General features: G+C 39.2%; 1 protein-coding gene across 50 annotated transcripts in view; it reads left to right on the top strand.

The window, feature by feature from the left end:
* The window catches only part of SORBS1 (sorbin and SH3 domain containing 1), a 158,191-nt gene that overhangs the window by 112,288 nt on the left and 30,810 nt on the right, over positions 1–15,093 (top strand). For 39 of the 50 annotated variants that reach the window (XM_063163693.1, XM_063163699.1, XM_063163695.1 and 36 more), the window contains 8 exons: positions 1,051–1,226; positions 1,954–2,017; positions 3,149–3,223; positions 3,546–3,608; positions 7,365–7,412; positions 7,527–7,650; positions 9,636–9,750; positions 12,954–13,037. In XM_063163693.1, coding sequence (XP_063019763.1) covers positions 1,051–1,226; positions 1,954–2,017; positions 3,149–3,223; positions 3,546–3,608; positions 7,365–7,412; positions 7,527–7,650; positions 9,636–9,750; positions 12,954–13,037 — 749 coding nt within the window. The remainder of the gene's footprint in view (positions 1–1,050; positions 1,227–1,953; positions 2,018–3,148; positions 3,224–3,545; positions 3,609–7,364; positions 7,413–7,526; positions 7,651–9,635; positions 9,751–12,953; positions 13,038–15,093) is intronic. The other 11 variants (XM_063163728.1, XM_063163726.1, XM_063163705.1 and 8 more) reach the window with 2 other exon arrangements.

Here is a 15,093-nt window from a genome sequence, read left to right as displayed (position 1 = left end):
CACCTAAATTACTCATCTGTTTGTCCTAAATCATAAAATTTACCAAGCTTTTAAACACTAATCCTTTAGTTCTGAGTTTTGCAGGGCAGAATTGTGTTTGCTCATGGTACCAACAGATCAATGCATTGCTGTGCATGAGCCTTTCCTCCACTGTCTGGCCCTATCAGATTTCTACACATTTAATGGCTTTGGGCAGGATGGTGATGTGCATGTGAATAAACATATCTTTCTCTCTTCAGTGCATGCAGTGATGTAAAAATTATAGAATTTGCAAAAGTCTTGATGAGGCAGACTGAAATTGCAGGTGTTTCCTCTGCAGGAAATCCACACAGAAAAAAAAAATCCTTCACTGAGTGTAAGGATTGCTGTGCTGCAGCTCTGCAGAGCTTCAGAACAATCTGAAGTCCCTTGGTGGTGCCTGCTGCTACCTCTGGGTGTCAGCTGGGCAGTGTCAAGAAATTCCAATTTGGAAGCAAGGCAATCTGAAGAAATCCATTATTTCCCTCCATCTTTATGCAGACTCCTGTGCAATCATATCATATGTATGCTTAAGCAACATTTGTTGTTTATACACTCTGATTAGGGCATGGAAGTGAATTGGAAACATCATAAACTGTCTGCAGCAAATGGGGCTGTCAGACAGGTGAATGCAGTCTGTTAAAAAGTGATGCACCAGTACCACATTTAGGTTGAAATTGGCAGAAAAAGATGTACAGGAGACTGTATTACAGGTGCTTTTTAATGAAAATGGACATTGTAGAGTTATTAATTAGTCAAAAGAAACAATTGTTGAAACCAAAATTATTGTCTTATATGACAGCTGAGACTGTCATGAAATGTGTGATGGTAACTGCCTGAGAAATGCTCGCCTGCTTTTGCTGACATTGGGCATTTTCTTGGGAGATTTCCTTCAGACTAGCTGCAAATCACAACCAGCAGTGACAGTCTGTCTCATCAACTACTTGCTAGAATTTTTGCCTTAAAAGAACCCAATATGGTGATGTTGTGAAATGCTGGGATGAGATGAAAATCCCCCATTGTCATTTCCAGATTCAGTGCCAGACAGATTAGTTTCTGACAGAGTTGATTCAGCACTTCTGCGGGACAAGCCGGCTCAGGAGGCTTTGCCAAGTGAGAAGAGGGCAGTGGAGGAGAAGAGAAGCACTGTCAGGAGCCCTCCCTACATGGCTGATACCTCTGTTGATGACATTGGAATTCCACTGAGGGTAAAACACTGAGCATGTGGTTGGTGCACAAAGCCTGGGCTACATTCTGCTTACCTTAGGACTTAGGGAACTCACTAAAGCAGCAGAGATTTAAGGGAAGATAGAATTCTAATTCCAATATAATTTATGATGAATTATTCCATTTGCTATCTATGACCTGTTTCAGCTGCTTCAGGGAAAAGAAAATTAAAAATTAGTGTTTCTTATAATATATGATAATAATGTTTTCTGCTCCTCTGTTTCCTTCCTAGCAGCTGAAGGAGAGTTTTGTCTCATTTAGCCATCTTAGAGGCAGATACCTCTTTTAAATGTGATTAAATTCATTTAATGTTCAGGGGAAATTATGAAAAGAATGATTAACCTACTCTTACAAGTAGTTTCTGGAATGACTTAAACGCTCAATGTTTCTAACTGTCCCCTGAATAATTAGGAAATTGGTATATATGACTAAAACAGGGAAGTTGTTTGTTTGGATGTCAAACCAGATTAATATACAAAACATTTCATACAACCTGCCTCTGCAAAGCTCTTACATTATTACTTACTTGAATGAAATGTCACATGAGATGATATATCTGAGTGAAATAATTAATATTTCAGGATATTCATATGATGCAGCTTTCACATAGAGTGTAATTTTTTTTCATTGCTGGAAGATTTGTGATAACTTTGAAAGGCTGGTACAGTCACTGTTGATTATTTCTATGTATATTTATTTTTCCAACAGAATACAGACAGATCGAAGGACTGGTACAAGACGATGTTCAAACAGATCCACAAGCTAAATAGAGGTACTGTAGCACAGATGGTTTTTATTTACTTTAAAAGACCACCTTGATGACATTTTGTTTCATCCATATGAAGAATTTTACTGGATGTTAAATAAAAGCATTTAATGTTAGTTAGTGTGTGCTCTGTACCACGGAACTCAACCAATGTAATTGAAATCTTTGAAGTCAAAGGTAGGAGAACATTGAAGTCCAAAGAAAGGTCTGAGTTGTTCTGAAAGGTGAACTGCAGTGCCCTCATGAAATCAACTAAACTATTTGAGACCAGAAAAGCTGATAATAATTCCACACACTTAGGGAAAATAGATCCCTGAACTCCAGTTTACCAGCTAACCCAATCTACACACTTTTAAAATACAGTATGTTATCTCTGAAACTTCTTTGTGCATAAGAGGAAACTCTTTACACTGTCAAGCTTTAGTACCTGTGCAACAAAGCAGGATTTGAAGTTCACTGAAACCAGTGGGTTTCCATTAATTATTGGTGAGTTTAGAATCTGAATTCTGCTTTTTCAAAACCCTAATCTTTCTCCTTTGAAAACCTAGAATTGTGGTGAGCCCTTACAAACTTCACAGTGGTGAACTCTCAGGGGATTCCCACCTCGGGGCACTTCTATGCCTGACTGCTGATACATTCACATTTTTCTGTGTGAGAAATGGCTGCAGTAGCACTTGCAAGCTGACCCCTCTGAACAGCCTGACACACAGGCAAGCACAGCTCAGATCTGTGCTTCTGGAACCAAATGCAGAGCATGCAAAACTGGAGCTGTATTTGCTGTTGCAGGTGCTGCACTGATGAGCTTTATGCATAGATAAATGCTGTGCTGCAGTGGATGGGATGAGGAGGAGTTGAACTATTTCCTAATCCTGCTGCTCCTAACAGAGGTTCTTTAGCTCAGCTAAAGCCCATTCTCAGATGGAGGAGAATGAGTTCAGTGCCCTTGGCTTCCAGGATCTCTCCCAAAGCCCAGACATGTAAGGCAGCAATGAACAAAGAGGCATTCTAGGTTGTGTCATGCTAGAACATCAGCATGAGAGGGACTGTAGTCCGCTTGAATGGATTCTTGGCTTGCCCTTCTTCCCCTTAAAACCTGTCCTCTCTGTTCTTTTTTGCAAATCATGTTCCTCTCCTTAGACAATCCTGAAGAAAACCCTTATTGCCCTACCTACACATTTCCTGAACTTCCTGAAATCCAGCAAAAAACTGAAGGTACCAGAAGTTTAGTCAGAGTATCTGTTGTCTTGTGCTTTGAGTTAACTGTACTATAGTGCCCTAATAATAACTAGATTCAGGTTCTAGTTTTCTGTTACACTGCCTCGAAATTCAGTTATTCCCAGTATACCTTCTTGTGTGATGCATAAAATAACTAAATCTTTGCTAATCCATTAATCTCTTTTAAAATATGATACCATTTACCCTAGTGTTATTAAAGTAGGGAATAAAATCATATGGTGATAGAAGTTGGGGAATGAAGCAGAACTTCCACTTCACTGTGGATACTCTCAAAATCCACTGCTTTTCTCTGCTGCAGAAGACAATCCTTATTCTCCTACATACCAGTTTCCTGCGTCTACTCCTAGTCCTATCTCTGAAGGTAATAATTAAGGTCCATATCTATTTTTTCTGCACAAATGCTGCCTTATCAATTTATTTTCTTCCTGGAGTTTTTTCTAGTTGCTGAGCTTTATGCTGCCTCATAATGATTTGCTGCACTCTAGGCATTGCCTTGACTGTATGATGCCTTTTTGGCTTTGCAGTGCTCCTCTGGCTTTGTAACTAGTATTTGACTAATGCTGCAAACTCGGGGTTTGCTTGGTTTTCTGTACTTATCAGTTGCGTGTGCAGTGATTATTTAACATGTCTAGGTTGCTGACTTTATGTGTAAAGATGGGTTTAACTGAGATTTCTCCCCCCACCCCTTCCAAATCAATAAATTTCATTAATTATTTGCTTTTGGTTTTTAACATTAACATAGTATTAGGGACAGACCCAGAATGTCACTGAAGCATATTAGTAAAAAGGCTACTTGCTTCAGTGGGTTTTGGATCAGTCCCTTAAGTGTAGTCTTTTAAAATAAAAATAACTTGTTAGCATAGGTTCAGGGCTGGTCTTAGGTGCACTTGGCATATCTAGGCAAGGACAGAGTCTGGATTCATCAGCACATCTTGCAACTTGAAATAACACTGTCTTTACCTTATCTCTTCATGTGCTCAGCAGATTCCTTTAAAGTTCATATTCAAATCAGAATACTTTGCAGGCATGTTTCAGGGGTGGTGAAACAGCACCTGTTGCAGTGATAATTGTGTGACTGTGCAAAATATTTATATATGAGAAACACTGGAATCTGCTGCAGACATTGGATGTTCAGACATTTCCTGATTGGGAAGTTGTTGGTGACAGCCTTGTTGGCTTGGTGCTTTGGTGACAGTTTAGATCCTGCAATCTAGGAACTTGCCTACTTAGCCTGTGCCTCAAGCCAACCCTGGTGAGACTGTTAATTAACCATTTTATTCAATATTTGTATTAAACATCTGGTGGGTATTGTGTAAGAAGAAAGCATGCAGTGTGAGCTGAGATACTCAAAGAAGGAAAGGAAATGTAAGATGTATTTTACTGTTAAAATGAATGTGGATGAAGTGTCATACAGGTATCTAAGATACTTAATTTCTTAGTGAAATATATTAGGTGAAGAGCCTTGTCTTGCAAATTGTAATACAGGGTAAGTGATTTTCTCTTGGCAGAATGGTATGTGGGTATGGGTGTGAGAAACACTGTTTCAGTAATTAATGGATAAAAGCATTTTACAGAGAATATTTCCTTGTTCATAATGAGGTTTGAAAATCCTTTTTACTCCTCTAGGCTAACAAAGTTTTCAAACTCCATTTAGACAATATATTAAAGAGTCTGTTCTCCCATAAATGTTTCCTATGCACTTAAAAATGTGCATCTGAAAGTAATTTGCTGGTTTGTATAGTTGAAATTTTATTGGACTAAACACTAATTTCTATTCTCAATATATTGGAAAACATTTCTCTAATATTTGCTTGGATTCTTTTCTTGATAAGAAATACAAAATAATTGATGATGTAGATGAGTTGGAGGGGTTGCAGGACATGTTTCATGTTTGGAAAACGCTTTAAAGATCCATAATCAGTGGCAGTGTTTATACAGAGGTGAATTGGAGCGTCACTTTCATACAATTAATGTCAGAATGGATTGATGCATAAGACTTCCTAGAAGCATCAAGATCTGGGCTCCCTTCAAAAATATATTCAGCATTTCTGAAACCATACAGAATATGTCCAATCCATGAAATGAAGTCCAAGCCTGCAGATTCTCTACCACCTAGAGGGAAACAGCTTCTCTTCTTTAAAGGAATCAGATTTTGAAGTTACAAACTTGTGGTAACCTGCTTTGAGAATGGATAGAATGAAGCTTTGAGAAACTGATGATGTTATTTTAATGCTCAATTCTGATTTGCTCTTTAGTGTTATCAAACCACTCCAGATTTCTGTTTCCATATTTCTTGTATAAAAAGGAAATAAATGTAGACACTCCTCTTCATAAGATACTCAGAGACAAAACATAGCTATTCTCATTATTGTAGATATTAGAATATAAGAAATAGGAAAATGCCATTATCTGAAGTGAATTTTTATTGTATGGTTTTTCTTGTTTGAATGACAAGCTATAATGAATGTTGATATTTCTCTTCAAGTAAGTAAGTATAATTATCTTTTATTTATTAACAGCACTAAAGAAGATTATTAGAGGTGAATAGCTGTGAAAGTTGTTTTAGACATTTGTTTGTCTGTACTTGTAGGGGCTACTGAGTTTTGTGATTTACCAAATATTTTTTTGTCTGAGTAAATCAAACTTGTATTTAAGAATACAAGTAATTTTTGTCAACAGTTCAGTGTAATATGGATATTTGGTTTTTGTCAGTAAGGTTTAAAAATAGGAATTGGACTTCTTAACCTGAAGGTTATGATGGGCATACAAAGACTCAATAACCATCTTTTTGGAACTTTAACCTTCTAATTCATTCACCAAGAGAACTAAAGCAGATAGGTTAGAGGTTTAGACTACCCTGAGCCTTCCTGAAAGGCTTAATGAAGGCTTGAGTGCAACTTCAGGTCAGCTGTGTTAGCCAAATTGTTTTTTTCCAGCAGATGAGATTGGCTGTAGTATCTGATCGATGTCCTCCATGAGAGAAAATTTAGAAGTTGTTTCAAGCTGTTGATTGTCATAACTAATGTCACATAACACTTTTTTTTAAAGTTTGTGGGTTTTTTTAATCCAGTTGATTCTAGCTTCATCTTCTTTGTTTTTATGTGTTTTCCTCTGTCACATTGAGTGGTTTCTTTGCAGAGATATTAGTAATATTGCAGAGATATTAGTTGGAAGGGACCCTCAAGGATCATCAAAGCCCAACTCCTGACCCTGCACAGAACACCCCTTAGAGTCACACCATGTTCCTGAAAGCATTGTCCAAATACTTTCTGAACTCTGTCAGGCTGGTGCTGTCACAACTTCCCTGGGGACCCTGTTCCAGCACCCAATCACCCTCTGGGTGAAGAACCTTTTCCTAGTGTCCAACCTAAACCTCCCCTGACAACTTCAGGCCATTCTCTGGGGTCCTGTCACGGTCACCCCAGAGCAGAGATCAGTGTCTGCCCATTCTCTTCCCCTCAGAGGAAGCTGTAACTGCAGTGAGGTCTGTCCTCAGTCTCCTCTTGTCCAGGCTGAACAGACCAAGTGACCTCAGCTGCTCCTCATGTGGCTTCACCTCTAGACTCTTCACCATCTTCATTGCCTTCCTTTGGATGCTCTCTAACAGCATCCAAAGGAAGGCAATGCAAATGGTGCAGTCACAGAATCACAGAATATTCTGAATAAACAGAATACTCTAAATACAAGAGTCATATGTGATTGTCAGCAGGACCCATCAGCTGTATTATTGTGTTTAATACTTAATGAGTTGTTTTAATCACATACCATGGCCTTTGGATCCTCTATTTATCTCTCAGCTTCTGATAAAGTGGATCTATAGCCCTTGCTGTAGAGGAGTTTTATGATAAAAAGGGATTATTTTCTGAAGTACTTTGAGAGCCTGGAAAAAGGTATTAGTGTAAATAGTATATTAATATTTATATCTAATCTAGGAATTATTTTCAAATGCAATTTTAACCTCATTGGAATTTTATTCTTTAGGATCCTCTCCCTGTGGTGAGTATTGGGCATATCACTGAAATAATGGTGAATGCATTAGTAGAAGAAATTAAAGGGTCTCTGGTGCTTTTTCTCTTGGACTTTTTTGACTCATTTGCAAAATGCTTTTGTCTTTCAGATGATGATTCTGATTCATTCTCTCCACGTTATTCCTATTCTGAGGACAGTAAGTAATTCACATTTCTTGTTTAATCTGTCAAAAAGAAAGGGCATGTAAAGCATGTATTTATTTGCCTCCTATCCAGTTCACCAATATTCCTCTATGTGATTTCTCCTACAGGCAGAACCCAAGTTCCCCGCTCCAAAAGTGAGATGGACAATATAGATTCAGAGAAGGTTGTGAAGAGGTCTGCCACTTTGCCACTGCCAAACCGTGCTTCATCACTGAAATCAAGCCCAGAAAGGTGATCTGAACTAAGCCTTATATAGATCAGCTCTGGAAGAATATCTGAAAGCTGTCAATGGGAAGGGGTTAAAAGTGGAAGCCTTAGATCGACAGCTCCAGTTAAAGTTTTTTGGAAGTAGGATATGTAGTTTTTACTCTGAGTCTTTTACTAGGTGGTAGTGGACTCCTTCATTGTCACAACCCAGTCCCCCATTCCGTCTGTCTTTTCCATCAGGCATCACACAGCCTGTTGCACAGTCTCCTGTCTTGGTCAAGAGTTGGGTGTCATGCTTATACAGTGCCTACCACATAGGCACAGTGGAAACTCTTGGCTCGGTGTGACTCTGTAAAGGTACCTCAGAATACAAGCAAGTAGTGATAATTGTGGAGAAGCAAAATTTGGATTTATGTTGAGTCTTGGTAAAAACTTAGTTTCATTTTCCATCTCTGAGGAATCTTAGCCATATGAACTTACCTGAAGTAGGTTCTAGTCAGCAGTGTCATTTCTGATCTTCAGGATTACTTCCCTCCTGGTTTTTTGCTTTGGTTATTACCATGTGTTTCAAACCTTTTTGTAACAGTAAGGAATGCATGTACAAATGAAGGGAAAGCAGAATGAGCTAAGAATATTTTATGTCCTGCTGAACTTTCCCAGCTCTTGAACTGTTCTTCCCTCCTTTACCACCTTCTACATGCTCTTAGTGTTTTTCATTTGCTGCCTCATATGAGCAAACTGTAATTTGACATATCTGCTTTAGTGAGTATCTCAGGTCACTGGATTAGGAGACAAAATTTACTGATAGAAAGTGTCTTCCTTATGCAGGAATTGAAGATATAGTGTATTTGCCCTCTGCGAAAACTCTTGCAAGTGAAAGGATTACCATAATTAATGTTTCCTATTATCTAGTAGCAAACCAGTGCCTCACCAGAATTTTCTTTGTGGTTGGAGTCTTTAATTAATCAAGTTAGTTTGGACAGGAAAGATCATCCTTGTTGAAATTTGTGCACTGTTTGTATGCCAATCATTTTGGCTGTCATCTTGCCTTACTTGAGAAAGGAAAAAATATTAAATGGGTTGTCTTTGTCTCTTCTCAGCCAGTGGAGAAGAGTTTAGGCAGCTCAGTGGTTTGTTTCCATCCTAATAGATCAGAAGTGTAAGGGAGGGGAAACCTTGAGCAGCAGTTTTGCACAGATGCCTCAGTTTTGTTTGGTGAATTCTGGGTGAGATGAATCCACATACACATTGCCAATCAAAGACAGCATGCCAAGAGCAAAATCAGAATTAGTTTATCATCCTAAAAGAGCTGATTGCTCAGCTTTTTGGAGAACATTTTCTGCATTAGGTGTCATCATATTCTGCATTAGGTGTCTGATTATATCCATTTTGAGACCAGCAGGAACTTGTAGCATAAGGACCCTGAATGCTTTGTGACTGTTGTTGTTTCGGCTGTGTTGGTATAGGCACTGCACAAAATTATAGTGGTTTGGATAGTCAATGGACTGTTCTTAGCCATATTAAAATAGAGCCTGAGATAATTCATTCATGTGTCTAGAAAAAAACCTCCTCTTGGAATCCAGAGTGCCCTCAGAACCCAGAGCAGTGGTAATCAGGTAATCAGTGATATGGCTAAAAGGCAGAAGTTTAGGAAAAGTAATTTAATCTGAGTTCTGCCTGAAGTTTGGACATGTTTATATTTGTGATCTTAGTTGAAGCCTCTCATTAAGGTGTTTCCAATGGCGAAAGATTTAGAAGTCTGGAAGTTTACTGAAAGTTCTTAGAATAACTCCCCTCCACACCAGTTGTTTCAGCAGCTGAGCTATTTCCAACTGCCTGTGATAGATAAACAAATACCTGTCTGGAGCCCTATCTGAAGTGTTCCTCTTTTAACAGTCTCTTTTCTTAGGTTAAAAGTACCCTGATAAAACCATAATTATTAGGGTAAAGCACCAGTTTATCTCCACAGAAACCACAGTATTTTGGGTAATTGTTCTTTCTTTCCTCAGGACTGACTGGGAGCCTCCAGACAAGAAGGTGGACACCAGAAAATACCGTGCAGAACCCAGGAGCATTTATGACTATCAGCCAGGGAAGTCCTCTGTTCTGAACAACGAAAAGATGGTAATGTTTGATTTATCCTAGTTTGTGGCTTTATCCTGTGATTATGAAATACTCTCTAAATGCTTGTGTGGTTCTATTTGGATGGGATTCCTTATGCTGACATCGCAGTGCTTGTATGATGTTTTTTGAAACTGTTCTGCATAACTTCCTAACATTTTTGTTCTCTCTAAAGCAAGATCCAGGGTGGATTGAGAGGCTTCTTTCCTTCTGGACGTGTTGTTTTCCATGTTAAGTATGGATCACTAACCCTAGTTTTTAATCCATGTTTGACACTGTGACCTGTTCAGCAGCTGTTTTGCCAGCTGTACTTTTTCTAGGGCACAGCATTAGCTGATGCAGGAGGGTTGAAGGCATTATGCAACAGAGAAGGCAGGTTCAGTTTCTATGTTCCTCTGATGCTTTAAACACTGAACTAGTTTTCAGAGCTTTAGTGTGTCTCAGTGGATGCCTCTGAGGTACATTAGGATATGGTCATTTTCCCTGGGCTGCTTTTTTCCTCAGCTGGATCTCACCACTTCTCTGACAGAGGTGGCAGGACTCAATGTGAGCTCTCCAGCGATGGTGAAATGTAACCTGGCATATTAAGTGAGCTGTTTCCAATTTCAGTCTGAATTAGTAAGCAGTGCTGTGAATTGTGACAGCTAGGGTCATAACAAAGTCTCTTTCTTCAGCCTTGGTTGAGAATACTTGACAAGGAACAGGCAGAGAAATGACGATAACCTCGTCAGCCAGTCCAGTATAAATCAGCACAGATCACTAAAGGTGTCCTTCCGTGGTGCAAGTGTGACACTGTAACTGCTCGAAAATACTGAATGTTGTTAGTAGTGTACAAAGATAGTGCATAAAGATATAATTGTTCTATAAAGAAGGATTCAATTAGAACTGCTAATTGCATGTGAGTTTCCAACATGTAAGTTGTACCTTAACAGCTCAGACATTGATCCGTGCATGGAATAGATAAAGGAATACTCCTGAAAAACCTGCCTAGGATTTTACACAAGAGTGAATAGCAATTTAAATCAATAGAAATGTAACAATCAAGTCTGATGTGGGACCTGATGCTTCTCCTTAGTATTTTGGTGGGTTTTCTTTTTTCCTTCCAAGTGTAATCAAGGTCCATCACTTTTTGAAGATGCTGCAACCAACCTCTTTTCACACCTGTGTCCCTTCATTGACTTCAACAAAGTTGCTCCTGATGGGAGCATGATCCCAGTGCGTATTGCAATGGGCGGCGGATGGCTCCCGCTTGATACCACTGGGTGTTGGCTCAGCCCATTAGAGAAGTGCCAGTGAGGAGTGGTTTGAACATGGTATGACACCTCCATTCCTGCAGTCCATCCTGGAGCCAGATTTCCGCTGACTTAAACATCAGTTTTGTCTCACGGTAAACAGACAAGATTAAAACTTGTGGCAAAAGGCCAGCTTCATCTGTGTACTTAAGCATTTGCAAAAGGTCTGTCATCACCAGTGGCACTGTTTACGTGTTCAGACTTCATCAGGTACTGAACTGAGCTGTGGAATCAGAGTCTAAAAGACACTGATGGTTCTACAAGCAGATCCATCATCAGCATAACTGAAAAACATTTTATGTACAGAGCTCATCAAAACCAAGATGAAGGTGATAGCTGTGTTACTTCCAATGTTATTTTATGAGCTTTAATTTGAAGCCATAGACCAGAGAAGAAAGAAGGCCTTGGAAATAGTAGCTTCACAGTCTCCATCAGTCTCATTAAATATAGCAGTACCATAGTGGTTAGTGACTGCATCTTTCAGACAGGTGCGGGAGATTTGTGAATATCACCTGGTAATCACACCCACAGCTGTGACTATCAGAATCCCAATCCAAAACCATTTCAGAGCAATGAATAGCCTGCTGTTGATATCACTGGGCTTTGTTTTAATGTAGACACAGTTATATAAGATGAGTGCTTTTAGCTGGAGTGCAGTAAATAAAAAAGAGAGGTATTGATTCCTTTATGCCTTTAAGAAATAGCCAAATCATTCTCCAGGCCATCAGGCATTAAACACGATGTAACTATTTATCTTGCATTTCCTCTCATTCAGCATCAATCCTGAGCTCTTTTCCTAGAGCTTTTTTTTTTTGTGGTGCTAATGGCTATGGCAGAATCTGGGACATACAAGTCCAGTACTTCTGTCAACTGCCTCAGTAACCCCATCACAAAATTATTTCCATGAGGACGTGCATCTGTGGGGCTCCTTCTTCCTTGTGATGGAGCACTTGGGATCTTACCTGCACAGCAGACATAATGTGTGTATATTTTTAATGCACTGAGATCCACTCTGTCTTTGACTAGGTATACTGAAATGCAAGAATTAGCTAGATATCTTTTATCCCACACTTTTGGAGAGTGGTACCTCAGAAGCTTTAGCAATGGACTTTTATTCTCTTACCTCACCAGCAGTGTTTTCAAACAGCTACAACTATTTCAGGTTTTTTTTTTTTTGTTTCATTAAGACAGATGGTATGAATGAAAGGGAATTTCCTTTTCAGCTGTACTGTTTTCTGTCCTGTCTGATTTTCCTCCATTGTAGTTTTGTCTGATATTCTAACATTTATTTGTGAAGAAACATGTAATATTGTCGCTCTATCCATCCTTTCAGAGGTCGTAGGGTGCGCTCTCTCTGACATGTGTCTCGTATGATTTAGAAAACCACCTTCCACTCTGTTTGCAGTGTATAGAACAGGGTTTCTCACATGTTCATGTGCTGTTAAAGATGCAGTATTTGATTCAGGTCTTACTGAGTCTCTATTTTTTTAACCAAATGAAGCTTTAAAATAATAATAATAATAATAATAATAAAGTATATGTAGCTTTTGACTTGATAAAAGTGTCTGACAGTAGGACTGACAGACTGCTGGACTCTGCTCTTCCATTGAGTCTCGCTGTGACTCTGGGCAAGCTGCATAATCTCTCTCTCTTTGTGGGTCTCCTGACCTGTAAAATGCAATTCATTCATATTCATGTTGGTCCCAATGATGCTATTGGGCTTAACTGATGTTTTCAAAGCAGTTCATGGCCTTTATGAGAAACATGCAGTAGAAATACCAAATTATAAGGCTTAATATCTACATTTTAAAATGGAAGCCATGGGATCTGCATCTCTAACAGTCCCTTTCCGTGTATTCTTTGCATAATGTTATCCTTCTCTTTCTTCCATTCCCCTATCACCAATTCCTTTAGACTCGGGATATAAGCCCAGAAGAGATAGATTTAAAGAATGAACCTTGGTATAAATTCTTTTCGGAATTGGAGTTTGGGAAACCGGTAAGTTTGATAGTTGCAATGACCAATGAAGTCAACCTGCCTTTTTTTTAATTTTTTTTTTTTTTTTATGATTGTCACATCTCTTTCCTAGGCCCTAAATCTGAAACAGCTGCCTTACTAATTTAAAGATGTGATTGTACATAATGTCATCCTGGTACTAACATAAAGCAGCTGTTCTGTGGCCACTTTTAGTGTTTTGAAGCCATTTACAAACATTCCCCACTTTCCAACACTATGTATCAACAAGGTAATACTTTTTCCCACACCATAGTTCAAACTGCATTTTTGTTGTTAATGTTAGAAATAATACCCTGCTCTCATTCTTAAAAGGCCATATTCAAAGCCCTTATTCTCCTTCTGCCTAACAAGATCTAGGACAGCTGATAGATAACTTTAAGTCAAGGAGAGTTATTTATTCCTGTCCCTGACTTGTAAACTGTAGGTCAGTAATTTCCAGCTCTCCATAAACAGATCACGACCTTGTTTCCTGCTTATTTCCTTATGCATGTAGCTGCCCATTGCATAAAATGGGGGGCACTAGGGCACTAGCCTGTGTTGAACAGCCCTTGCCTTTCCCTGGAAACAAAGGAGTCTGAGAACAGTGTTCTTTCTTCTCAAATAGAGCTGTGTTGCTATGTGTGGAGACAAAAAAAAAAAAAAAAAAAAAAAAAAAAGGCCTTAATTTCCCCTCTGGAAAAGATGAACCAAAGCTTAATTATTCAATCAAACAAAGAACATTTTGATGGAGGGAACACATCAGTGGTCATGGCTACTGGGAAAAAATGTGACTTTAAAGCATTTTATGGCCTGGTTCTTACCGATTAAACACTATTCATTTAGTTATTAAATATTTTTTAATAAGCTACTCTTACTGCACCAGAGGGTTACTACCAGCCTCTCACACATATTCAGACATACTGATGGTTTCTCATTTCTCCTTTCCCCTTGAGGTCAGTATTCAAATGCCCATGCACACAGATTTTGAGTGCTGATGAGTTTCCATGTGTGTACAACAAAACAGAAGTATTTTTTAAGGTTCAGTACTGACTTCAAAGGCAACTGCACATGGACACCAGAGAGCAGGTTTCCTTTAAATTGAGGCTTTGTTCTGGCAGAAGTGGCAAAGTTCCTCTGCACAGAATATAGCTACCTGGAGTTGTGTGCTCAGTCTGATCACATCATAAAATTAGTATAATTTTTGCTGGAAAGCAAGGATGTGTAGTGGTTAAGTTGTCCAGCCTTTCATAGAAAACTATGTTTTATAGCTATGGGCCTTCCATCCTAAGCTAAAGAAGTTTCAGCAGTGTTTGAGATGAGACCTCCTAATGTTTAGGCAGTAAAAGTCAGATAAATCTCACCTGATGAGACTTCTAAGTGTTGTCAATGTAAGGATTTAACTCCTCACAACTTGTCATGGTTTAAGGTTTCCACAGTGAGAAGGAACCTGTTTATCTTTGTTGCCATGTAATTAATAGCCATCTGCTTTTGCAGTGAGTGAAAGTTTGTCATCTCTGTGGTCCTTTAAGTTAGTGTGAGTTAATGGAAAATGTGCCAAAGAAAGAAAAGCATTTATGCCCTTGGTCCTTGCTACGTGTGGGGGTATACCCGTTCTTTAGAAGTGTGGATTTGTGCTTTTAGTCATGCAGCCTTGGCCTTATTCCAGAAGAGGGTATCTCAGGGCAATCTGTCTCATGTTCAGCAGACCATCTGTTCTGGTGACAAGTTACCCACCTTGCTCAGGGCACTTTTGTCAAGTGCTGCTCTCTTATAAGGCCTGCCTTGAACTTGCTTCAGTTCCGAAGCCGTGCAGCCATGGTCCCCAGGAGCTATGCCAGTTCCTGAATGTGGAACTCCAGAACCAGTGCATCTGTGTCAGGCACTGGAGTTCAGGATGCCATCTCAGACTTTTGTAGCTGGCAAGCCTTTTCTGAGCTTCGTTGCCACAGCCTAAAGAACATGCATTTTGTAGCTTTGCTCACTCCCGTAATGGGAGTCCAGTCCAGTCTTTTACTCTGAATAATCCTGCCTGATACTAATATGTTCATCCAAACAGGAA

Source organism: Melospiza melodia, chromosome 9 (genome assembly GCF_035770615.1).
Source record: "Melospiza melodia melodia isolate bMelMel2 chromosome 9, bMelMel2.pri, whole genome shotgun sequence".
In the NCBI taxonomy this organism is placed as follows: Eukaryota; Metazoa; Chordata; class Aves; order Passeriformes; family Passerellidae; genus Melospiza; species Melospiza melodia.
Note: the sequence above shows the minus strand (reverse complement) of the source record. Positions and strands in the feature narration are given on the sequence as shown.